At 51.0% G+C, this 25,082-nt stretch overlaps 1 protein-coding gene across 1 annotated transcript in view; it reads left to right on the top strand.

Annotated features, from left to right (window-relative positions):
• EIF2B3 (eukaryotic translation initiation factor 2B subunit gamma) overlaps positions 1–20,033 on the top strand; it is a 74,296-nt gene extending 54,263 nt beyond the window's left edge. Inside the window, exons 11-12 of the mRNA XM_082265262.1 lie at positions 16,214–16,317; positions 19,906–20,033. Coding sequence (XP_082121388.1) covers positions 16,214–16,317; positions 19,906–19,958 — 157 coding nt within the window. The 3' untranslated portion in view covers positions 19,959–20,033. The remainder of the gene's footprint in view (positions 1–16,213; positions 16,318–19,905) is intronic.
• Positions 20,034–25,082: the final 5,049 nt, after the last annotated feature.

Genomic DNA, 25,082 nt, shown 5'->3' with positions numbered 1-25,082 from the left:
TCCCCCATCAGTGCAGCCTCATCAGCGCCCATCCATACCGCCTCGTCAGTCCTGATCAGTGCAGCCTCATCAGTCCTGATCAGTGCAGCCTCATCAGTCCCCATCAGTGCAGCCTCATCAGTCCTCATCAGTGCTGCCTCATCAGTCCCCATTAGTATCACCTCATCAGCGCCTATCTGTACCGCCTCGTCATTCCCCATCAGTGCATCCTCATCAGTTCCCATCAGTGCCGCCTCATCAGTCCCCATCAGTGCAGCCTCATCAGTCCCCATCAGTGCCGCCTCATCAGTCCCCATCAGTGCAGCCTCATCAGTCCTCATCAGTGCAGCCTCATCCGTCCCTAATAGTACCACCTCATCAGTCCCCATCAGTGCAGCCTCATCAGCGCCCATCCATACCGCCTCCTCAGTCCCCATCAATGCAGCCTCATCAGTCCCATCTCATCAATCCCACTTCATCAGTCCCCATCAGTGCCGCCTCCTCAGTCCCCATCAGTGCCGCCTCCTCAGTCCCCATCAGTGCCGCCTCCTCAGTCCCCATCAGTGCCGCCTCCTCAGTCCCCATCAGTGCAGCCTCATCAGTCCCCATCAGTGCCGCCTCCTCAGTCCCCATCAGTGCCGCCTCATCAGTCCCCATCAGTGCAGCCTCATCAGTCCCCATCAGTGCCACCTCATCAGTCCCCATCAGTGCCGCCTCATCAGTCCTCATCAGTGCAGCCTTATCAGTCCTCATCAGTGCCCCTTCTTTAGTGCCCTTCGGTGCAGCTTCATCAGCGCACATCAGTGCAGCCTCAACAGCGCCCATCAGTGCAGCCTCATCAGTCCCCATCAGTGCCGCCTCATCAGTCCCCATCAGTGCCGCCTCATCAGTCCTCATCAGTGCAGCCTTATCAGTCCTCATCAGTGCCCCTTCTTTAGTGCCCTTCAGTGCAGCTTCATCAGCGCACATCAGTGCAGCCTCAACAGTGCCCATCAGTGAAAAAGAAAAATTACTTATTTTCAAAATTCTATAACGGAAACTAAGAAAAATGTTTCCTTTTCAAAGTTTTTGTCTTTTTTTTTGTTTGTTTTGCAAAAAAAAAAAAACCTGGCGGTGATTAAACACCACCAAAAGAAAGCTCTATCTGTATGATAAAATGTCATCTGGGTGCAGTGCTGCATGACAGCGCAATCGTCATTCAAAGTGTGAAAGCGCTGAAATCTGAAAATTGGCCTGGGCAGGAAGGGGGCAAAAATGCCGGTAAGCTAGTTTTTTTTTTTTTTTTTTAAGTCCCGTGGTGTTGTGAAATACTTGAAAACTTAACACCTGGTGCAAAAAAAAAAGTGTACACATGGCCCTGAAGAGGAAGGACCCTTGCCCTGATGCCCAGGGGCGCAATTCTCTTGTACTCACTGGGTGGGTGGAGCTCCCCAAAGGGAGACCCAAATGAGAGGGAGGAGTATCAGACCAGACCATGTACCGCCCCTCCCAAGACTTTCAGGGCGGGCCCAAGGACCTACACCCCACTAATTGTGCCATGAGAAAGTGCATACCATGCAAAAGTCGCATCAGTAACCACTGTGATTGGCTGTTACAGAGAACGAGGCTGCATAAATAAACCCTTCCCAAAGGCACTTATCGCTGACGCATTTTACCCCAATTGGGCTTAATTGTAGAAGACCTCAAGCTGGCTTCATAAACACCCACTCATAGCCTCACCCCATTGACGCATTTCACCCCAATTGGGCTTAATCTTAGAGGACTTCAAGCTGGCTTCATATAGACCCCACTCATAGCCACGCCCACTATCGCATTTCACCCCAATTGTGCTTAATCTTAGAGGACTTCAAGCTGGCTTCATATAGACCCCACTCATAGCCACGCCCACTATCGCATTTCACCCCAATTGTGCTCAATCTTAGAGGACTTCAAGCTGGCTTCATGTAGTCCCCACTCATAGCCACGCCCACTATCGCATTTCACCCCAATTGTGCTCAATCTTAGAGGACTTCGAGCTGGCTTCATGTAGTCCCCACTCATAGCCACGCCCACTATCGCATTTCACCCCAATTGTGCTTAATCTTAGAGGACTTCAAGCTGACTTCATATAGACCCCACTCATAGCCACGCCCACTATCGCATTTCACCCCAATTGTGCTTAATCTTAGAGGACTTCAAGCTGGCTTCTTGTAGACCCCACTCATAGCCACGCCCACTATCGCATTTCACCCCAATTGTGCTTAATCTTTGAGGACTTCAAGCTGGCTTCATGTAGTCCCCACTCATAGCCACGCCCACTATCGCATTTCACCCCAATTGTGCTCAATCTTAGAGGACTTCAAGCTGGCTTCATGTAGTCCCCACTCATAGCCACGCCCACTATCGCATTTCACCCCAATTGTGCTCAATCTTAGAGGACTTCGAGCTGGCTTCATGTAGTCCCCACTCATAGCCACGCCCACTATCGCATTTCACCCCAATTGTGCTTAATCTTAGAGGACTTCAAGCTGACTTCATATAGACCCCACTCATAGCCACGCCCACTATCGCATTTCACCCCAATTGTGCTCAATCTTTGAGGACTTCGAGCTGGCTTCATGTAGTCCCCACTCCTAGCCACGCCCACTATCGCATTTCACCCCAATTGTGCTTAATCTTTGAGGACTTCGAGCTGGCTTCTTGTAGACCCCACTCATAGCCACGCCCACTATCGCATTTCACCCCAATTGTGCTTAATCTTTGAGGACTTCGAGCTGACTTCATATAGACCCCACTCATAGCCACGCCCACTATCGCATTTCACCCCAATTGTGCTTAATCTTAGAGGACTTCAAGCTGGCTTCATATAGACCCCACTCATAGCCACGCCCACTATCGCATTTCACCCCAATTGTGCTTAATCTTTGAGGACTTCGAGCTGGCTTCATGTAGTCCCCACTCATAGCCACGCCCACTATCGCATTTCACCCCAATTGTGCTTAATCTTTGAGGACTTCGAGCTGGCTCCATGTAGTCCCCACTCATAGCCATGCCCACTATCGCATTTCACCCCAATTGTGCTTAATCTTAGAGGACTTCAAGCTGGCTTCATATAGACCCCACTCATAGCCACGCCCACTATCGCATTTCACCCCAATTGTGCTTAATCTTAGAGGACTTCGAGCTGGCTTCATATAGACCCCACTCATAGCCACGCCCACTATCGCATTTCACCCCAATTGTGCTTAATCTTAGAGGACTTCAAGCTGGCTTCATATAGACCCCACTCATAGCCACGCCCACTATCGCATTTCACCCCAATTGTGCTTAATCTTAGAGGACTTCAAGCTGGCTTCATATAGACCCCACTCATAGCCACGCCCACTATCGCATTTCACCCCAATTGTGCTTAATCTTAGAGGACTTCAAGCTGACTTCATATAGACCCCACTCATAGCCACACCCACTAACGCATTTCACCCCAATTGTGCTTAATCTTAGAGGACTTCAAGCTGACTTCATATAGACCCCACTCATAGCCACGCCCACTATCGCATTTCACCCCAATTGTGCTTAATCTTAGAGGACTTCGAGCTTGCTTCATGTAGTCCCCACTCATAGCCACGCCCACTAACGCATTTCACCCCAATTGTGCTTAATCTTAGAGGACTTCGAGCTGGCTTCATGTAGTCCCCACTCATAGCCACGCCTCAGTGATGCTTTTCACCCCCATTGGGCTTAATTGTAGAGGACCTCATGCTAGCGTCATAGAGTCCCTGCCCATAGCTACTCCCCCACTAATGCATTTTACCCCGATTGAGCTTAATTGTAGAGGATTTTAAGCTTGCTTCATATAGTCCCCACTCGTAGCCATACGTGGATGACGCATTTCACACCCATTGGTCTTAACCGTAGAGAACCCCTACAAAAAAGACCCGCTGGGTTAAATGCATCAGAGTGGTGTGGTTATGGGTAGGGTCTATATGAAGCCAGCTTGAGGTCCTCTGATTAAGCCCAATCATGGTGAAATGCGTAAGACAGGGCTATGGGTGGGGACTATATGAAGCCAGCTTGAGGTCCTCTGATTAAGCCCAATCATGGTGAATTGCATCAGAGGGGCATGGCTATGGGTGGGGACTATATGAAGCCAGTTAGAGGTCCGGTTTGATTAAGCCCAATCATGGTAAAATGTGTAGCGGGGGGGGGGGTATGGGTGGGGACTGTATGAAGCCAGCTTGCGGTCCTCTACTATTAAGCCTAATCATGGTGAAATGCGTCAGTGGGGCGAGGCTCTGGATGGGCACTATATGAAGCCAGCTAGAGCAGGCCTCGACAAAACCCGGGCGCCAGGTTGCATTTGCGACTAGAATTAGCGACCTGGCGCCTGGGGTGCCCTGCAGAAGGTGTCCTGTCATTTTTGCACGGACTTCCGCGCACGGAGTGCACGGACTTCCGGGCCGTCGGAAAATTGAGGCCCCGGCTTTTCGGCCTACTTGAGATGAGAGGCTTCCAATGGGGAACTGGCGCCCTCTTGTGGTGGCCGGGAGTAATGACTGTTGTAATTACTGTTTCCACTGCCTGTTTGTTCACAATGCATTACCATCTCCCTGTCCAGTTAGTTACCTTTGACAGGGAGTGTGGTTATTTATTAATAATTTAATTTATTTTTTAAATGTAAAAACTAAATAATATTTTTTTCTTTTTTAATTATTAAAAAAAAATAAAAAAATATATTTCTCTAGCGCTCATTGACAGACGTAGTCCTCGGTGATACACCACCTTCGGGTTGTGTTGCCTCCACAGGAGCAGGACTAGACAGGAAATTAAAAAGCTCTGGCCACACCCTAGGGGCAGTCCCAGAGGGTATATCCTCTCTCTCTCTGCCTCAGCAAATCAGTTATTTTCTGTCTAGTTAGGAGTAAGGACCTAGATACCTTGCTGGGATCTTAGGTCCTGGCAAGAATTTTTTCTTAAAGGATTTTTTAGACAGCTTTTTTTCTCCAGTGTTCCTGTGAGATCTTCAAGCAAGAAAGCTGAACTGGGCGACGGGCTGGATGTTGAGATCCGGTGGTCACCCCAGTTCAGCCTACGAGCGCGTGCAGGCCATAGCTCCGCGCTGGGTCGGCCGCGACAAAGTCCCATTAAAGGACTGTCCACGCGAGTTAAACGTCTCGCTGAAACGCCAAAGACCATGAGTCACGGTGTCCGTATCGGTCGACAGCCCTCCCGCCCCGGTGGAGAGGGGTACTGTCAGGAGTTGGTGCCCGCCTGGTTCCGGTATGGTGAGTAGTATGTTCCCCCTTTTCCCCTGACGGGTCTTGTGGTGAACGCGGGCCCCTCTCTGTATGGTAAGATAGAGTCCCTCTCTATCCTATAAATGACACAGATCCTCCTACTTTGAGTGTGATTTTATGTGCAAAAAGCCATGAGGCTTGGTTTGGGAGCTAACAATCTAATTGTATACATGTTAAAAAGATTGTAATCTGTGGCATTCTGGGAATCTTACGGTGATGAGAATAAGCTACCTACCAGTCAGAAGCCACGGACATGTAGACTGCCTTCCTAATCAGATCTCCAGCTATTAGCAGGCCTCCCGAATGGCCATGCGGTCCGCCAGGGCCGGTACCGCCAACCACGCCAAATCCCCATGCAGAGAGAGTGTTGTGTGCCCTGCAGCACACCGCTATTCAGTACAGGCCGCCGCCATTTTTTTTGCTGGATCGCACGAGCCGCCATTTTGGCGTAGCCTCGTGTCTCCAGCATGGGGGCGGCCATGTTTGAGGTGATCCAAACACCTCGTGGAGCTAGGGGAGGCGCCGGAAGGCGTACAGAGGGGCGGAGCCGCCTCCTTTCTTCCTGGGCAGCCAGCCAAAAGACTTCCTGTTTGTCAAGACAGCGCTGTAACCTGTTGCAGTTAAACTCTGAGCATCAAGTGGTGAGCCTGGGGGTCTATCTCTCTCTCGATCGATAGGGATCCCTAGCAGGTAACACTAAGGGGCTTTTTGTGGCGCTGGGGGTCTGAAAAAAAAAAAAAAAGTTTTTTATTTTTGAATTATATTATCCAGGAAGTGACTGGAATTATCATGGACCCTGCCACACATATTCCCCCACCTGTTTCCCTCGAGGGGGCCACGGGACCCGCCGGTGCACAGAGTATAGAGTCATTTACAGCAATTTTGGAGTCTATGGTGGCTCGGGTGGAGGCGGCCTGTCAGGGACGGGGGTCAAGGAAGCGACCCCCGCCTACCCCTATACCATCTGACACCTCTGACTCAGATTCAGAGGTGGTCACGGCAGTTGCAGGTTCCTCTGCAAGGGCTGTTATCCCAGGTAAAGCCCCCTCAGACAGTGAGGAGGACGTTTCTTCTCTTGCTATAATTCAGGAAGAAGCATTGGTGGACGCACTAGTTGTGGCAGTGCAGGAAACCTTAAAACTTGAGGCTTTACCGGCAGAGGCAACTGAAACAGAGATTCCCTTTGGTACTAATAAGCCCATCAAAACGGTGAAGGTTTTTCCTGTACCCAAATGTTTCGGTAATCAGATTAAAGGAGAATGGGAGCATTCTAAACGTACCTTTACTATTTCCAAGCGTATTGCTAGACGCTATCCGATTGAGGAATCCATCATTAAGAAATGGACGGTACCACCAGTGGTGGATCCACCTATTTCCAGGCTGAATAAAGCCACGGTTATCCCAGTGGAGGACACTTCGTCCTTTAAGGATCCGGTGGATCGAAAGATGGAAGCAGAGTCCCGCACCATCTTCTCTCTGATAGGGTCAGCATTTAGACCAGTAATTGTTATTGGTCTAGTTTCCCAGACACTTACGGAATGGGCGAAAATGGTACGCCAAGACCTTAGGGGAAAAGATATTCCCCAGGAGACATCTGATTTGATGGAACAGATTATACAAGGGCTACAGTTTATCTGTGACGCAGCCTTGGACACAACTCCCTTATTAGGGCATGCATCTATGTCAGCGGTCATCCTCAGACGTGTGCTGTGGTTAAAATGCTGGTCAGCTGACCTAGGTTCCAAAAAGACCTTGACAAATCTCCCTTTTCAGGGGAATCGTCTATTTGGGGCCAACCTAGATGAAATCATTAAGGATGCCACTGGGGGCAAGAGCACTTTTTTGCCACAGGCTGCTAAAGCTAAGGGACCTCGCAACAAGCGAGGACCTTTCTTTACCGCCCATAAAGGGCGCCCGGCTGGTACTAGCGGGAAAGGCAAGACTCCTCCAGGAGGGTTCAAGAAGGGCTGGTCGGACAAGCAGAGGACCAACCCAGCCAAACCCGAAGCAAAGGAGTACACAGCCTGAAGGTGCGCCCCCACCCGGTTTCAGGGTGGGGGGACGTTTTCACCGGTATTCAGGACATTAGATCGAGCTTCAACCACTACTACCGGTGCGATTCTTCCCTTCCAACATTTAAGTACTACAGGAAGCGGTAGTTACCGTTCCCTGAATAGATCTTTTCCTTTACCTTTTCCTAAGATTAGTCCCTATACCTCACAGGAATCGGATCTGGTTGACCAGATAGGCCAAGTAGCCTCTAGTCGGGTGACTTCGGTCCCTGAGGTTCAACCAGAAAAGATCACCCTTCCTGATAACAATCAGGTATCTGATAAATGTGTGGGAACAGAAAACGACCAGACTTTCTCGGATGGTCGGGGCCAGATACCTCTAGGGACGCCTGGTTCAGATTCTATCAGCGCCAGTGGTCCTAGAAATTCTAGGCTGGCCTCCTCTAGCCGGCCTGGCCGACTTGGACATGCTAGTCACAGACGTTCCGTGGGAACTTCGTCTCAGGGAGTGTCTGTGGTCTCAAGGACCAATTTACCATCATGCTTTACAGTCGCTGGTTTTAATGGCCTGGCCATTGAGACCCAAGTACTGAAGGACAGAGGTTTGTCTACTTCAGTCATTCCTACCCTTATTAAAGCAAGGAAAGCGACTTCCAGCAAAGTCTATTATCACACATGGAAGACTTATATTGCGTGGTGCGAATCTTTAGGATTTCCTCCACGTACCTATTCGGTGACTCGAATATTGGCCTTTTTGCAACAAGGGGTTGAGCAGAAGCTAGCCTTGAGCACCATCAAGGGTCGAGTTTCAGCATTAGCAATCTTCTTTCAGAAACCTTTAGCTACCAAGTCCTTGGTGCGGAATTTCATCCAGGGGGTGCGGCACCTGGCTCCTCCAGTCCGCGCGCCGTTACCGCCCTGGGATCTTAATTTGGTTTTGTCGGTTCTACAGAAACCTCCCTTTGAAAACATCAGGGAGATTCCCTTGCTTACTTTATCCCAGAAGGTGGCCTTCTTGGTGGCTATTACTTCTGCTCGCAGGGTGTCAGAACTGGCTGCATTATCATGCCAGTCCCCATACCTAGTGATTCATAGGGATAAGGTAGTACTTCATCCTAAGCCATCTTTTCTTCCCAAGGTGGTTTCAGATTTTCATCTGAATGAAGATATTGTACTACCTTCCTTGTGTCCTCAGCCCAAGCATCATCGGGAACATGCGTTGCATTCCTTAGATGTGGTTCGGGCAATCAGGGTATACCTGAAAGCTACGGAATCATTCCGTAAGACGGATTCACTTTTTGTGATCACGGATGGCCCCAGAAAGGGTTTGCCTGCATCTGCCGCGACCATTGCCAAATGGATTAGACAGACGGTGGTACAGGCTTATTCTATTAAGGGTCAGAGTCCTCCGTTCCCTGTTAGGGCGCACTCCACTCGAGCGCTCAGTACTTCCTGGGCCTTTCGCCATCAGGCGTCAGTGGTCCAGGTATGTAAGGCGGCCACCTGGTCGTCGGTACATACCTTTACAAAATTCTATAAAATTGATGTGACGGCATCGGCGGATGCCTCATTTGGCCGCAAGGTTTTGCAGGCCGCAATTTGAGGAGACTGGTGGTCTACCTCGAGGGTTTTTTTCTGTTTGAAAAAAAAAAAAAAAAAAAATGTTTCTCTTTTTTGTTGAGTCTCATTATTAAGGATGAGCATTGTAAACTTCTAGTTGGCACCGGTTGGGCCTTCTAGATTGGGATTTGATTTCATTTTCCCACCCCTCATTTGTGATACTGCTCTGGGACGTCCCGAAGGTGGTGTATCACCGAGGACTACGTCTGTCAATGAGCGCTAGAGAAAAATGGATTTTTGTAAAATCTTACCGTAAAATCCTTTTCTCTTAGCTCATTGACAGACGTAGTCCCCGCCCCTCTGTTTTTTGAGTTGGGTTGGGTTAAAATCTCTAAAGACTGCTTTTTCACATAACTGATTTGCTGAGGCAGAGAGAGAGAGGATATACCCTCTGGGACTGCCCCTAGGGTGTGGCCAGAGCTTTTTAATTTCCTGTCTAGTCCTGCTCCTGTGGAGGCAACATAACCCGAAGGTGGTGTATCACCGAGGACTACGTCTGTCAATGAGCTAAGAGAAAAGGATTTTACGGTAAGATTTTACAAAAATCCATTTATATATTTTTTTCCAATTATTATTATTAAAAAAAAAATAATATAAATATATATATATATATATAATCTTTTTTTTTTTTTCCTCAGCGCCATGCCACAGCCGAAGGCCCCTTTCACACGGGCTGTCTGATCAGGTCCGCCTGTCAGTTTTTCAGGCAGACCTGATCGGACCCTTCATTCTCCTCTATGGAGCAGTAATCTGCCGCCATCTGATCCTGTCCTCCAAAAGCAGACGGATGGTGGTTCTATTTTCTATCCATCCCGTGGATCGGATCAGATGGCATCGGATGGAAAGAGACAGACAGTCTGTTTTCATCCAATTGCTCTAGAGGAGAGTGGGGTTCTAGTCGTATTTATGTGTAAATTTAGTATCCGTTTTATTAAATAAAGCTTGGTTGTTAGTTTAAAAAAAAAAAAAAACTGGCTCCTAACTTTTTTAGCTGGCTCCTAGATTTCAGGAAAATTTGTCAAGCCCTGAGCTAGAGGCCCTGTACAATTAGGTGCAATCATGGTGAAATGCGTCATTGGGAGCTATGGGTGGGGACTGTATGAAGCCAGCAAGAGGCCCTGTACGATGAAGCCCAATCATGGTGAAATGTGTCAGAGGGGGCTATGGGTGGGGACTGTATGAGGCAACAGCTTGAGGTCCTCTACCATTATAGAATGTGTCGGCAGATAAGAACCATTTGGCCCATCTAGTCTGCCCAATATATCTGAATCCTATGAATAGTCCCTGGCCCTATCTTATATGAAGGATAGCCTTATGCCTATCCCATGCATGCTTAAACTCCTTCACTGTATTTGCAGCTACCACTTCTGCAGGAAGGTTATTCCATGCATCCACTACTCTCTCAGTAAAGTAATACTTCCTCATATTACTTTTAAACCTTTGCCCCTCTAATTTAAAACTGTGTCCTCTTGTTGTAGTTTTTCTTCTTTTAAATATGCTCTCCTCCTTTACCGAGTTGATTCCCTTTATGTATTTAAAAGTTTCTATCATATCCCCTCTGTCTCTTCTTTCTTCCAAGCTATACATGTTAAGGTCCTTTAACCTTTCCTGGTAAGTTTTTTCCTGCAATCCATGTACTAGTTTAGTAGCTCTTCTCTGAACTCTCTCTAGAGTATCTATATCCTTCTGGAGATATGGCCTCCAGTACTGCGCACAATACTCCAAGTGAGGTCTCACCAGTGTTCTGTACAGCGGCATAAGCACTTCTCTCTTTCTACTGCTTATACCTCTCCCTATACATCCAAGCATTCTGCTAGCATTTCGTGCTGCTCTATTACATTGTCCTCCCACCATTAAGCCCAATCATAGTGAAATGCGTCAGTGGGGCGCGGCTATAGATGGGCACTATATGAAGCCAGCTAGAGGTCCTGTACGATTACGTCCAATCATGGTGAAATGCGGCAGTAGGGCGCGGCTATAGATGGGCACTATATGAAGCCAGCTAGAGGTCCTGAATGATTACGGCCAATCATGGTGAAATGCGTTAGTGGCGGGGCTACGGGTCAGAACTGCGTATGAAGCCAGCTTGAACAAACCACATGGCGTGAGGCTATCAGTGTGCGCCTCGTCCTCTGGATTTGCTGTGTTGGGATGATCAGGATTATCGGTTTTCAGGGCCAGCCAGTGGCGTATAAAGAGATCAGAGGATCACCTGTACAGGGCTTGGAGTGGCGCTGTTTTCCTTGATCTGTGCTGTGATTGGCTGATCAGTCATTAGCAGAGGCTGAGATCTGTCTTTGGCCGCTCAGTTACTGTTCCGGGGGGGGCGCGGAGTGAGCGCATTATCAGCATATAAAGCTCTGCCGCAATTGGACACATATGTGCGGTTTGCATCACATGGGAGGCAGGACTTTAAAGGTCATGCAGCTTCCAGCGTTACCAATCTGTCATGTGACTCATGCCTGGGCACCTCTCTGACATTGCTGGGGGGGGGCTCAGGAGCAGAACATGTGACCAGTACCCTCCCCCCCCCAATCTGTGGAGTCATGTGACTCATGCCTGGGCACCTCTCTGACATTGCTGGGGGGGGCTCAGGAGCAGAACATGTGACCAGTACCCTCCCCCCCCAATCTGTGGAGTCATGTGACTCATGCCTAGGCACCTCTCTGACATTGCTGGGGGGGGCTCAGGAGCAGAACATGTGACCAGTACCCTCCCCCCCCCAATCTGTGGAGTCATGTGACTCATGCCGGGGCACCTCTCTGACATTGCCTGGGGAGCTCCGGAGCAGAACATGTGACCAGTGCCGCGGCACCCCACCAACTGTGGAGTCATGTGACTCCTGCCGGGGCACCTCTCTGACATTGCCGGGGGAGCTCAGGAGCAGAACATGTGACCAGTACCCCCCCAATCTGTGGAGTCATGTGACTCATGCCAGGGCACCTCTCTGACATTGCTGGGGGGGGCTCAGGAGCAGAACATGTGACGAGTACCCCCCCCCCCCCAATCTGTGGAGTCATGTGACTCATGCCTGGGCACCTCTCTGACATTGTTGGGGGGGGCTCAGGAGCAGAACATGTGACCAGTACCCCCCCCCCCCAAATCTGTGGAGTCATGTGACTCATGCCGGGGCACCTCTCTGACATTGCCTGGGGAGCTCCGGAGCAGAACATGTGACCAGTGCTGCGGCACCCCACCAACTGTGGAGTCATGTGACTCATGCCGGGGCACCTCTCTGACATTGCCTGGGGAGCTCAGGAGCAGAACATGTGACCAGTGCCATGGCACCCCCCCAACTGTTGAGTCATGTGACTCATGCCGGGGAACCTCTCTGACATTGCCTGGGGAGCTCGGGAGCAGAACATGTGACCAGTACCCCCCCCCCCAAATCTGTGGAGTCATGTGACTCATGCCGGGGCACCTCTCTGACATTGCTGGGGGGGCTCAGGAGCAGAACATGTGACCAGTGCCGTGGCACCCCCCCCCCCCCAGATGCTGAATTTTCAGTGAAGGTGGCAGTGCTGGAGATTCCGGAATCTCGGGTGATGCGACTCGTGTTGGGAATAGGTGAGGATGAGATTTGTATTGGCATTCATCCGCTGGTGTCTCGGATCGCACGCTGTGTGCTGCCTGCAGGGGACGGCGTTGTTTACAAGGCCTGTGTGTGCGCGGGGGCAGGGGGGGGCCGGGCCCGTGCTGATAGCCGAGGTGTTTGGCTCTCTTCTTGTTAGGTGGTCCGGCTGTCTTTACAATCAGATTTGTGTAATCTTTTTTTTTTTTCCCCTTTCCTCTCCTCCCAGCATCTTATAATTCCTCTATTCAGCCCATCCCCCCTCCCCCCCATCCCTGGCCGGCGAGGACACACACAGGACCCGACCCCCCTGCTTATGTAAAAGATCAGCGTCCTATCACCGGAGCTCATTTTGGCAGTAAATTTCGGTTTAGTTTTAGTCGTATTTTAGTTGACTAAAATAGTGATAATTTAGTGGATGAAATCATCACTGCCTGTCACACCCTCCCCCACCCTGGCCGCCTCATTGTCTTCTATTCACACTCCCCCTGGGGGTACCACCAGGCCCATCACACTGACACTGACACACCACCAGGCTCATCACACTGACACACCACCAGGCTCATCACACTGACACTGACATACCACTGGGCCCATGACACTGACACACCACTGGGCCCATGACACTGACACACCACTGGGCCCATGACACTGACACACCACTGGGCCCATGACACTGACACACCACTGGGCCCATGACACTGACACACCACTGGGCCCATGACACTGACACACCACTGGGCCCATGACACTGACATACCACTGGGCCCATCACACTGACACACCACTGGGCCCATGACACTGACACACCACTGGGCCCATGACACTGACACACCACTGGGCCCATGACACTGACACACCACTGGGCCCATGACACTGACACACCACTGGGCCCATGACACTGACACACCACTGGGCCCATGACACTGACACACCACTGGGCCCATGACACTGACACACCACTGGGCCCATGACACTGACACACCACTGGGCCCATCACACAGACACTGACATACCACCGGGCCCATCACACAGACATACCAATGGGCCTATCACACAGACACTGACATACCACTGGGCCCATGACACTGACACACCACTGGGCCCATCACACAGACACTGACACACCAATGGACCCATGACACTGACATTCCAATGGGCCTATCACACAGACACTGACATACCACTGGGCCCATGACACTGACACACCACCGGGCCCATCACACTGACATTCCACCGGGCCCATCACACTGACATTCCACCGGGCCCATCACACTGATACACCACCGGGCCCATCCAAATAAACCAAAATAAATTCATTCTGCACCTTTCTCATCAAAGTCCCCCCCCCCCTTACATCAGGTGTCCCCATCAGAGCCCCCCACTCCTTACTTCAGGTCCCCCCTCTGAGTCCCACCTTACATTAGCATCCCCCTTACATCAGGGTCCTCATTGAAGTCCCCCCTTACATTAGGATCCCCTTCCTAGATCAGGGACCCCATCAGAGTCCCCCTTACATCACAGCCCCCATCAGAGTACCCTCCTTTCATCAGGTGTCCCTATCAGAGCCCCCCTTCTTACTTTTGGTTCCCCCTCTGAGTCCCCCCTTACATTTGTATCCCCCTTACATCAGGGTCCTCATGGAAGTCCCCCCTTACATTAGCATCCCCCTTATATCACAGCCCCCATCAGAGTACCCTGTAACATCAGAGTTCCCCATCAGGGCCCCCCTTACATCACGGTCACTATCAGAGCCCCCCATATATCTGGGTCACTATCAGAGCACTCCCCTTACATCTGGGCCACTATCAGAGCCCCCCTTACATCATGGTCATTATCAGAGCCTCCCTTACATCTGGGCCACTATCAGAGCCCCCCTTACATCATGGTCATTATCAGAGCCTCCCTTACATCTGGGTCACTATCAGAGCCCCCCTTACATCTGGGTCACTATCAGAGCCCTCGTTACATCTGGGTTACCATCAGAGCCCCCCCCTTACATCTGGGTCACTATCAGAGCCCCCCCTTACATCTGGGTCACTATCAGAGCCCCCCTTACATCTGGGTCACTATCAGAGCCCCCCTTACATCTGGGTCACTATCAGAGCCCCCCTTACATCTGGGTCACTATCAGAGCACCCATTTACATCAGGGTCACTATCAGAGCCCCCCTTACATCTGGGCCACTATCAGAGCCCCCCTTACATCTAGGCCACTATCGGAGCCCCCCTTACATCTGGGCCACTATCAGAGCCCCCCTTACATCTGGGTCACTATCAGAGCCCCCCTTACATCTGGGTCACTATCAGAGCCCCCCTTACATCTGGGTCACTATCAGAGCACCCATTTACATCAGGGTCACTATCAGAGCCCCCCTTACATCTGGGCCACTATCAGAGCCCCCCTTACATCTGGGTCACTATCAGGGCCCCCCTTACATCTGGGTCACTATCAGGGCCCCCCTTACATCTGGGTCACTATCAGAGCACTCCCCTTACATCAGGGTCACTATCAGAGCCCCCGTTACATCTGGGCCACTATCGGAGCCCCCCTTACATCTGGGTCACTATCGGAGCCCCCCTTACATCTGGGTCACTATCAGAGCACTCCCCTTACATCAGGGTCACTATCAGAGCACCCCTTTACATCTGGGTCACCATCAGAGCCCCCCTTACATCTGGGTCACTATCAGAGCACTCCCCTTACATCAGGGTCACCATCAGAGCCCCCCTTACATCTGGGTCACTTTCAGAGCCCCCCTCCCCCCCTTACATCTGGGTCACTAGCAGAGTCCCCTTACATCAGGGTCACTTTCAGAGCCCCCCCTCCCTTACATCAGGGTCACTATCAGAGCACCCCCTGGTAATGCTGGAGCAAGTGCATGATTGGCTGCTAGAATAATGGCGGTCCTACCAACCAATGACAGGACAGAAGAGGGAACCTGTGCTGGAGACTGCTGGGGGGGGGGGGGACAGATCTCTGCTGACCGGTGGAAGTCCAGTGGGCCCATTTTGAGAATACACTGCTGACCCTGATGATGGGCCGGATAGTCTGTTAGTGGGATGAATTGGCCCGCGGGCCGGAGACCCCTGTCTAGAGGAATTGGCGAAAGCAGAGCTAAGAAACGCGGCGAAATGTGGGAGTGGCCTCCCAACTGAAGAGGGTGATCGGGCGCATACTGTGGCACGCAGTTCGCCATCCTCTCCCGCCACTGACTTGTCTTCCCTTTGCCTGAGATAAGCGAGTCCTCTGTGAGGGAAACAGACAGACCCGCGCACTGATTCTGCCAATCTCCGCACCGCTGGCGAGGAGAGTGACGTGTGAGGAGACCCATTTGGCATGAAATCCGTACAGCTCCGGTCTACGGAGGCTGCCTGGAGCTGCACTGTGCTGGAGAAATTCATCCAGAGAGTATTCAGTTGCTTACAGGCGGCCAGCAATCAGCCATTGGTTGTCACACATCCACCTTATAAAGGGTCCATACTTTCTAATGATCGTATATGAATGGCAGGGGCCAGTGCTGGGACAAGGATATCAGCACAAAAAAACAAAAAGTCCCCCCCCCCCCCCCGCTTCCCCACTAGCTATAAACTACATAGGTTGAAAGTCCGGCCCTTTTTGCACCCCAAGGCAGATGTCTCTCCTGCCTTCCCCTCAGCCCGGCCCTGCCTGGGGTTCATGGTGAGAAACTTTACATCACATTTTATTATCAGATAAAGAGAAGTCAGAATATGAATAATTCCGATTCTTTTATTCAGCTGTACCCTCCAGGGGAGCGTGATCTGCAACAACGCCGTGATAGAGGGCGGAGCCGACATCAAGGACTGCCTACTGGGGTCCGGCCTTCGTATTCCCAGCAAAGGTGAGTCTATAGGGGGGCTTCTGCCGCCCCATTATCACATGACATTATGCATCTGCTTGTAGTGGATATAATGAGTTAGAGTTCTACTTTAAGGCCTTGTTCACACTAGTGAGTCGCACAGAATCGCATGAAATCACATTATGTTCAATGGCACCCGTTCACATCAATGCCGCGATTATGGAAAAGGTTCCTGTGCTGCTTTGGTGCGATTTTTACAATGTGATTTGGCCCCATAGAATATGCAAACTACATCCAATATCCAATCAAAAGTCGTACTCCAGAATCGCACTGCAAATCGCATCAAAATCGCATCACAGTAGTGTGAACCAATCCTAACTCTCTTCACAGTTCTAAGCATTTATCAATAAGATTCACCTAACAAGTGAACCAAGAGGGCAATTCACCATTACCAAATAACATTAGAGTGTAAGCTCCTCTGGTACAGAGACTGATGTGACTGTGGGGGGACATTAGAGTGTAAGCTCCTCTGGTACAGAGACTGATGTGACTGTGGGGGAGGAGACATTAGAGTTTAAGCTCCTCTGGTACAGAGACTGATGTGACTGTGGGGGAGGAGACATTAGAGTGTAAGCTCCTCTGGTACAGAGACTGATGTGACTGTGGGGGAGGGGACATTAGAGTGTAAGCTCCTCTGGTACAGAGACTGATGTGACTGTGTGGGAGGGGACATTAGAGTGTAAGCTCCTCTGGTACAGAGACTGATGTGACTGTGTGGGAGGGGACATTAGAGTGTAAGCTCCTCTGGTACAGAGACTGATGTGACTGTGGGGGAGGGGACATTAGAGTGTAAGCTCCTCTGGTACAGAGACTGATGTGACTGTGGGGGAGGGGACATTAGAGTGTAAGCTCCTCTGGTACAGAGACTGATGTGACTGTGGGGGAGGGGACATTAGAGTGTAAGCTCCTCTGGTATAGAGACTGATGTGACTGTGGGGGAGGGGACATTAGAGTGTAAGCTCCTCTGGTATAGAAACTGATGTGACTGTGGGGGGAGAGGACATTAGAGTGTAAGCTCCTCTGGTACAGAGACTGATGTGACTGTGGGGGAGGGGACATTAGAGTGTAAGCTCCTCTGGTACAGAGACTGATGTGACTGTGGGGGAGGGAACATTAGAGTGTAAGCTCCTCTGGTATAGAGACTGATGTGACTGTGGGGGAGGGGACATTAGAGTGTAAGCTCCTCTGGTACAGAGACTGATGTGACTGTGGGGGAGGGGACATTAGAGTGTAAGCTCCTCTGGTACAGAGACTGATGTGACTGTGGGGGAGGGGACATTAGAGTGTAAGCTCCTCTGGTACAGAGACTGATGTGACTGGCTCAGTGATCTCTGTACAGCACTGCGGTATATGTCAGAGATATATAAATGTATAATAATAATAGTGTGTGACTGTGGGTGGTATTAGAATGTAAGCTCCTATGAGCAGGGGGGGGATGTGGAGGATCGCACAGTCGGCCTGTGATGTGGGAATGAGCTCAGGATTTCTATCACCACCAAGCAGCAGAGCGACCCCATTGCCTTATAATCGAATATTTCACCAGAAGATGACGTCGATCGTTACCGTAACCTGAGAGCGCTTGAAGGTGTGGTGTGTTGACAGCGCTGTGATCTGGCCGGCTCTCCGGCATACACCTGTAGCAGCAGATGATGTGACCCCCGCAGAGATTGTTGAGTCTGGCCTCCGAGGTGGTCCTCCAGCTCAGGGATTGCTGTGTTGACACAATGGTTGGGATGCTTACAATAACCCAGCAAGTATTTACATGAAGCTCAGCTATGGCACGGCACTTGCTGCTATTTGCGTGGCATTCATGTGAGTCTCTGGGTGGCGGAATCGGAAACTCAGTATTCCATCTGCTTATATTCTGCACAGACATTTAACCACCAGCGTGCCCGAGACCACCCGCCGTGTACAGTTCAAACATCGCGCCTCATCTCTACATGCCTGGAGGTCAGCCGCCTCCTGTATGAAAGTGTCCCCACTGATTGATTTATCCATTTGTAGAACGCTGACACATTCTGTCATTTATTATTATACATTTATATACCTCTGACATATACCGCAGCGCTGTACAGAGATCACTGAGCCAATCACATCAGTCTCTGTACCAGAGGAGCTTACACTCTAATGTCCCCCCACAGTCACATCAGTCTCTATACCAGAGGAGCTTACACTCTAATGTCCCCCCACAGTCACATCAGTCTCTGTACCAGAGGAGCTTACACTCTGTCTCCTCCCCCACAGTCACATCAGTCTCAGTACCAGAGGAGCTTACACTCTAATGTCCCCTCCCCCACAGTCACATCAGTCTCTGTACCAGAGGAGCTTACACTCTAATGTCCTCTCCCCCACAGTCACATCAGTCTCTGTACCAGAGGAGCTTACACTCTAATGTCCCCTCCCCCACAGTCACATCAGTCTCTGTACCAGAGGAGCTTACACTCTAATGTCCCCTCCCCCACAGTCACATCAGTCTCTGTAACAGAGGAGCTTACACTCTAATGTCCTCTCCCCCATAGTCACATCAGTCTCTGTACTAGAGGAGCTTACACTCTAATGTCCCCTCCCCCACAGTCACATCAGTCTCTGTACAAGAGGAGCTTACACTCTAATGTCCCCTCCCCCACAGTCACATCAGTCTCTGTACCAGAGGAGCTTACACTCTAATGTCCCCTCCCCCACAGTCACATCAGTCTCTGTACAAGAGGAGCTTACACTCTAATGTCCCCTCCCCCACAGTCACATCAGTCTCTGTACCAGAGGAGCTTACACTCTAATGTCCCCCCACAGTCACATCAGTCTCTGTAACAGAGGAGCTTACACTCTAATGTCCCCTCCCCCACAGTCACATCAGTCTCTGTACCAGAGGAGCTTACACTCTAATGTCCCCCCACAGTCACATCAGTCTCTGTACCAGAGGAGCTTACACTCTAATGTCCCCTCCCCCCCACGGTCACATCAGTCTCTGTACCAGAGGAGCTTACACTCTAATGTCCTCTCCCCCATAGTCACATCAGTCTCTGTACCAGAGGAGCTTACACTCTAATGTCCCCTCCCCCACAGTCACATCAGTCTCTGTACTAGAGGAGCTTACGCTCTAATGTCCCCTCCCCCACAGTCTCTGTACCAGAGGAGCTTACACTCTAATGTCCCCTCCCCCACAATCTCTGTACCAGAGGAGCTTACACTCTAATGTCCCCTCCCCCACAGTCACACACTATTATTGATATACAGATGTGGGGACATTACGGAGTTTTAGCATTTTTCTGGACTGTGGGAGAAAATGAATGTTTGGTGAAAATCATTTGGGGAGAACATACAAACTCCATGCAGACAGCCCAGTAGTAGAAGCCATGGACATTGATGGCGGGGTGTTGAAGATTTTATCTCTATGATATATAACATTACTGCAATACGAGACTACCAGAGTGTCAGTGAATAGAGAAATAAGTGTCACAGGTACAGAATTTAGTGATCTCGGTGCTCCTCCCATAACTCACCACTGAAATGCCGGATTCACCGATGTGTATGCGATCCGCTGCATTCACCCGCTCTTTGTTTTCTCTGCAGCAAAACGCGTCAACGAAATCATCGTAGGAAACGAGCAATTAATGGAGATTTAGCCGGAAGCAGCGACACCTCCCCCGCCTGTCCCCAGAGCCGATTTATTTATATGATAATAAAAGATTTGGATCTTATGATGTGTGTGGTGTCACTTTGTCTTTGATACATTGATTGTATGATTGGCTGATGTAATCTCCGTGTACAAAGCCGACGCCCAGGAGAAGGACGCTTATTGTGAGGTCACATGGCTGGAAATAAAGATCCTTACCCTAGTGCAGCTTTACGCATAGATCCGTATCCGGTACTTCCATTCTTTCCAAGATGGCGGCCGTGTGCTACTGTGTCACTGGTGAAGACCAGCCGTAACTAAGCAACAATAACCCCCAGTATTGGTGTCAGTGGATACATTAAAGCGGTTGTAAACCCGAAAAAAAAAAAAAAAAAAACCTGCAAGACAAAGGCATAATGAGGTAGTATGCATCGCATACTAGCACATTATGTATTACTTACCTTAGAACGAAGCCCCGACACCGACCCCCGGACATCGCTGCGGGCGCTGCCATGATCCCTCACCGTCTGTTCCGGGTTCGGCGGCTCCGGCGCTGTGATTGGCCGGAGCCGCGATGACGTCACTCCCACGTATGCGCGCGGGAGTGATTTTCCGGCAAGCCCCCGGCAAGGAAAACTGAAGGTCCCCCCAGACCTTCAGAGCGCATGCGCCGCTCGTGTGAGCGGCTGCATGCACTGCAAATATCTCCAAAACCATTCCAGTTTAGGAGATATTATTTGTACCTACAGGTAAGACTTATTATAGGCCGCATTATAGGCTTACCTGTAGGTAAAAGTGTCAAAAAGCGGGATACTACCACTTTAATAACCTCCAGTATTGGTGTCAGTGGAAGCAGTGATGACCCCCAGTATTGGTGTCAGTGGATGCAATAATAACCCCCAGCATTGGTGTCAGTGGAATAAATAATAACCCCCAGCATTGGTGTCAGTGGATGCAATAATAACCCCCAGCATTGGTGTCAGTGGATGCAGTAATAACCCCCAGCATTGGTGTCAGTGGATGCAATAATAACCCCCAGCATTGGTGTCAGTGGATGCAATAATAACCCCCAGCATTGGTGTCAGTGGATGCAATAATAACCCCCAGCATTGGTGTCAGTGGATGCAATAATAACCCCCAGCATTGGTGTCAGTGGATGCAATAATAACCCCCAGCATTGGTGTCAGTGGATGCAATAATAACCCCCAGCATTGGTGTCAGTGGATGCAATAATAACCCCCAGCATTGGTGTCAGTGGATGCAATAATAACCCCCAGCATTGGTGTCAGTGGATGCAGTAATAACCCCCAGCATTGGTGTCAGTGGATGCAATAATAACCCACAGCATTGGTGTCAGTGGATGCAATAATAACCCCCAGTATTGGTGTCAGTGAAATAAATAATAGCCCCCAGCATTGGTGTCAGTGGATGCAATAATAACCCCCAGCATTGGTGTCAGTGGATGCAATAATAACCCCCAGCATTGGTGTCAGTGGAAGCAGCAATAACCCCCAGTATTGGTGTCAGTGAAATAAATAATAGCCCCCAGCATTGGTGTCAGTGGCCGCAGTAATAACCCCCAGCATTGGTGTCAGTGGCCGCAGTAATAACCCCCAACATTGGTGTCAGTGGCCGCAGTAATAACCCCCAACATTGGTGTCAGTGGCCATAATAACTCCCAATATTGGTGTCAGTGGCCGCAGTAATAACCCCCAACATTGGTGTCAGTGGCCGCAGTAATAACCCCCAACATTGGTGTCAGTGGCCATAATAATAACTCCCAACATTGGTGTCAGTGGCCGCAGTAATAACCCCCAGCATTGGTGTCAGTGGCCGCAGTAATAACCCCTGACATCGGTATTTTACCCCCGGATGGAGTGTGGGCTCATGCACCCATATGGGGGTCATACAGCATCCAGAGCCTCTGAAAAAAAAATCCCGGGACTCACGGCTGCTGTGTACTGCCCCCCATAGGTAGCAATTAGGAGATGCGTCTGTTATGCACTGGGAGCTGTGTAAAGTGTGCGCACAGGCGTATGCCCTAAGCAGACGGTCTGGGATAGGAGCGCACGCCTGTGCACGTGCTTTTGCGCAAACCTCAGTGCCTAACCACCCGCAGTCGCATCTCCTAACCGCTGTCCGTGGTCGGCTGTACGCCGCGGTTGCGGGTCCCGGGAACATTTTCCGGATTCTCTGCACGTTGTGTGCGTGGACCCCATATAACCGGTCCTTATCCCCCCAGCATCAGCGGACGCCAACCCCATTTTTCCCCAGGTTAGCAGTATTAGGGAAACAAATAAACTTCCAACTTTCTGCATTATTTCCAGTAAGTCCCAGTTAAGCCCAGCAAAGCCATACTGGAGAATCTCTGCCCCCCCCCCCCCCCAGTCTCCGGGCCCCATGAATGCTTCAAGTATTTCTTATATTAATAATCGCAGAACAGGAGCCGGTTAAACAGGCCGCACTCACCTCTCTCACACCCTCCCCCACTTCCTGCGGCCATTGACAGTGTAATCAGTGTTTGAGGCGGGAGGGGGGAGACCACCCAGCGAGTTACAAATTGGGAGGCAGCAGGGAACACAGGAGGAGAGGGCCAGCTAATTGTTCATTTACTGCATGTTTTATCCTGTATATAGATACGTCCCCTCCGCTGACACCGGGCTGCCGCTTGGCATCCATCATTACAGTAATTGCAGCCTCTGTGGCAGCTTCCATCCTTGTTACCTGGGTGCAGTGTGGGTGGCCAGACAGTTACTAGGAAACCTCCCCCCACCCGGGGACTGGCAGAGGTGTGGGCAGAGCCTTTGGCACCAGAAAGCAGCACCGGGGAGGGGGCAGCTAAGGGTTGGATCCCCCCACGGAGTGCCAGTCGCTGTCAATCTCCAGGCCGTGCGACCGCGTCTACCGTAATTCAACAGCTCCAAAACGCAGGACCCCCCCCCTGTTTATAGAACGGACTGGTGCATTTGGCGAAACACCTTTTTTTTTTTGGCGAAACGTTTGGGGTTAGTTACAGATAAGCACGTCGGTCCAATATGGCGAGCCAAGGTGGATCCCCAACATATAAGCTCCATGGTGAATATGGAGCTCAGTACCAACTAGGGATAGACCAATATAGTTTTTTTTGGGCCGATACCGATATTTTGGTGACAACGTACATTTAACGTTTTGAAAAATAAAGACAATTTTTGACACAAATCTGGTACTGAATATGTTAATTTTTGTTTAAAGCTTAATGGCTGGCTTGCTGGCACCCTGTGGTGGATGGCTGGCTGTCTGGCACCCTGTGGTGGGTGGCTAGCTGGCACCCTGTGGTGGATGGCTGGCTGTCTGGCACCCTGTGGTGGGTGGCTAGTTGGCACCCTGTGGTGGATGGCTGGCTGTCTGGCACCCTGTGGTGGGTGGCTGGCTGGCACCCTGTGGTGGATGGCTGGCTGTCTGGCACCCTGTGGTGGGTGGCTAGCTGGCACCCTGTGGTGGATGGCTGGCTGTCTGGCACCCTGTGGTGGGTGGCTAGCTGGCACCCTGTGGTGGATGGCTGGCTGTCTGGCACCCTGTGGTGGGTGGCTAGCTGGCACCCTGTGGTGGATGGCTGTCAGGCACCCTGTGGTGGGTGGCTGGCTGGCACCCTGTGGTGGATGGCTGGCTGTCTGGCACCCTGTGGTGGGTGGCTAGCTGGCACCCTGTGGTGGATGGCTGGCTGTCTGGCACCCTGTGGTGGGTGGCTGGCTGGCACCCTGTGGTGGGTGGCTAGCTGGCTCCCTGTGGTAGGTGGGTGGCTGGCACAGGGTCTGTAGCTGGCTTTCTGGCACCCTGTCTGTGGGTGGCTTCCTGTCTGGCACCCTGTGGTGGGTGGCTGGCTGGCACCCTGTGGTGGGTGGGTGGCTGGCTGGCTCCCTGTGGTAGGTGGGTGGCTGGCACAGGGTCTGTGGCTTGCTTTCTGGCACCCTGTCTGTGGGTGGCTGGCTGTCTGGCACCCTGTGGTTGGTGGCTGGCTGGCACCCTTTGGTGGGTGTGTGGCTGGCACAGGGGCTGTGGGTGGGTGGCTGGCTGGTACAGGGCCCGTGGGTGGCTGGTACAGGGCCGGTGGGTGGCTGGTACAGGGCCTGTGGGTGGCTGGCTGGTACAGGGCCTGTGGATGTGGGTGGGTGGTTGGCACTGGGCTGCTGTGGGTGGGTGTATGGCTGTGATACACTCCCGTGAGACGAATACCGACTCCAGACGAGGCTGTCCAAGGTGAGGGAGGCGGCCTAAGAAGGCAGAATGATGTCACAACAATATCGGCCAGTTCTGAGGCCGATACCGATATATCGTGGAAAGTGCATATCGGCCCCCGATATATCAGCCTTGCCGATAATCGGTCGATCCCTAGTACCAACATTAGGTCCCCGTTCACACCTGAGCACGTCAACGTGCGACACACTGCTTTCCATGCTATTCTATTGTGTTCATACCTGAGCGCGTTTCCAGGAGTGCGTCAACGCTTTCCATGCTATTCTATAGTGTTCACACCGCTTTCCATGCGTCAACGCAAATGGCCCCCTCCTGTTCCAACATGACTGCACACCAGTGCACAAAGCAAGGTTGGATGAGCGAGTTTGGGGTGGAGGAACTTGACTGGCCTGCACAGAGTCCTGACCTCAACCTGATAGAACACCTTTTGGGATTAATTAGAACGGAGACTGCGAGCCAGGCCTTCTCATCCAACATCAATGCCTGACCTCACAAATGTGCTTCTGGAAGAATGGTGAAACATTCCCATAGACACTCCTAAACCTTGTGGACGGCCTTCCCAGAAGAGTTGAAGCTGTTATAGCTGCAAAGGGTGGAGCCAACTCAATACTGAACCCTACGGACTAAGACTGGGATGCCATTAAAGTTCATGTGTGTGTAAAGGCAGGCGTCCCAATACTTTTGGTAATATATTGGATATCCCGGTTATAGGCGGTAAAACTCCCATATAGGACACGGCACATTCTAATAATGGAGTATATTTTCCCCAATGTTGGGTTCAGCGCACTCCATACATTATAGTCTGCGGTTGATATACAATGTAGCAATACACATCCATTGTACGTGTAAAGGGTGGCGTCCCAATACTTTTGGTAACATAGTGTAGCTATAGTGACAAAAG

The sequence above is a fragment of the Pelophylax lessonae genome, assembly GCF_965119305.1.
Source record: "Pelophylax lessonae genome assembly, chromosome: 8".
Taxonomy (NCBI): Eukaryota; Metazoa; Chordata; class Amphibia; order Anura; family Ranidae; genus Pelophylax; species Pelophylax lessonae.
Note: the sequence above shows the minus strand (reverse complement) of the source record. Positions and strands in the feature narration are given on the sequence as shown.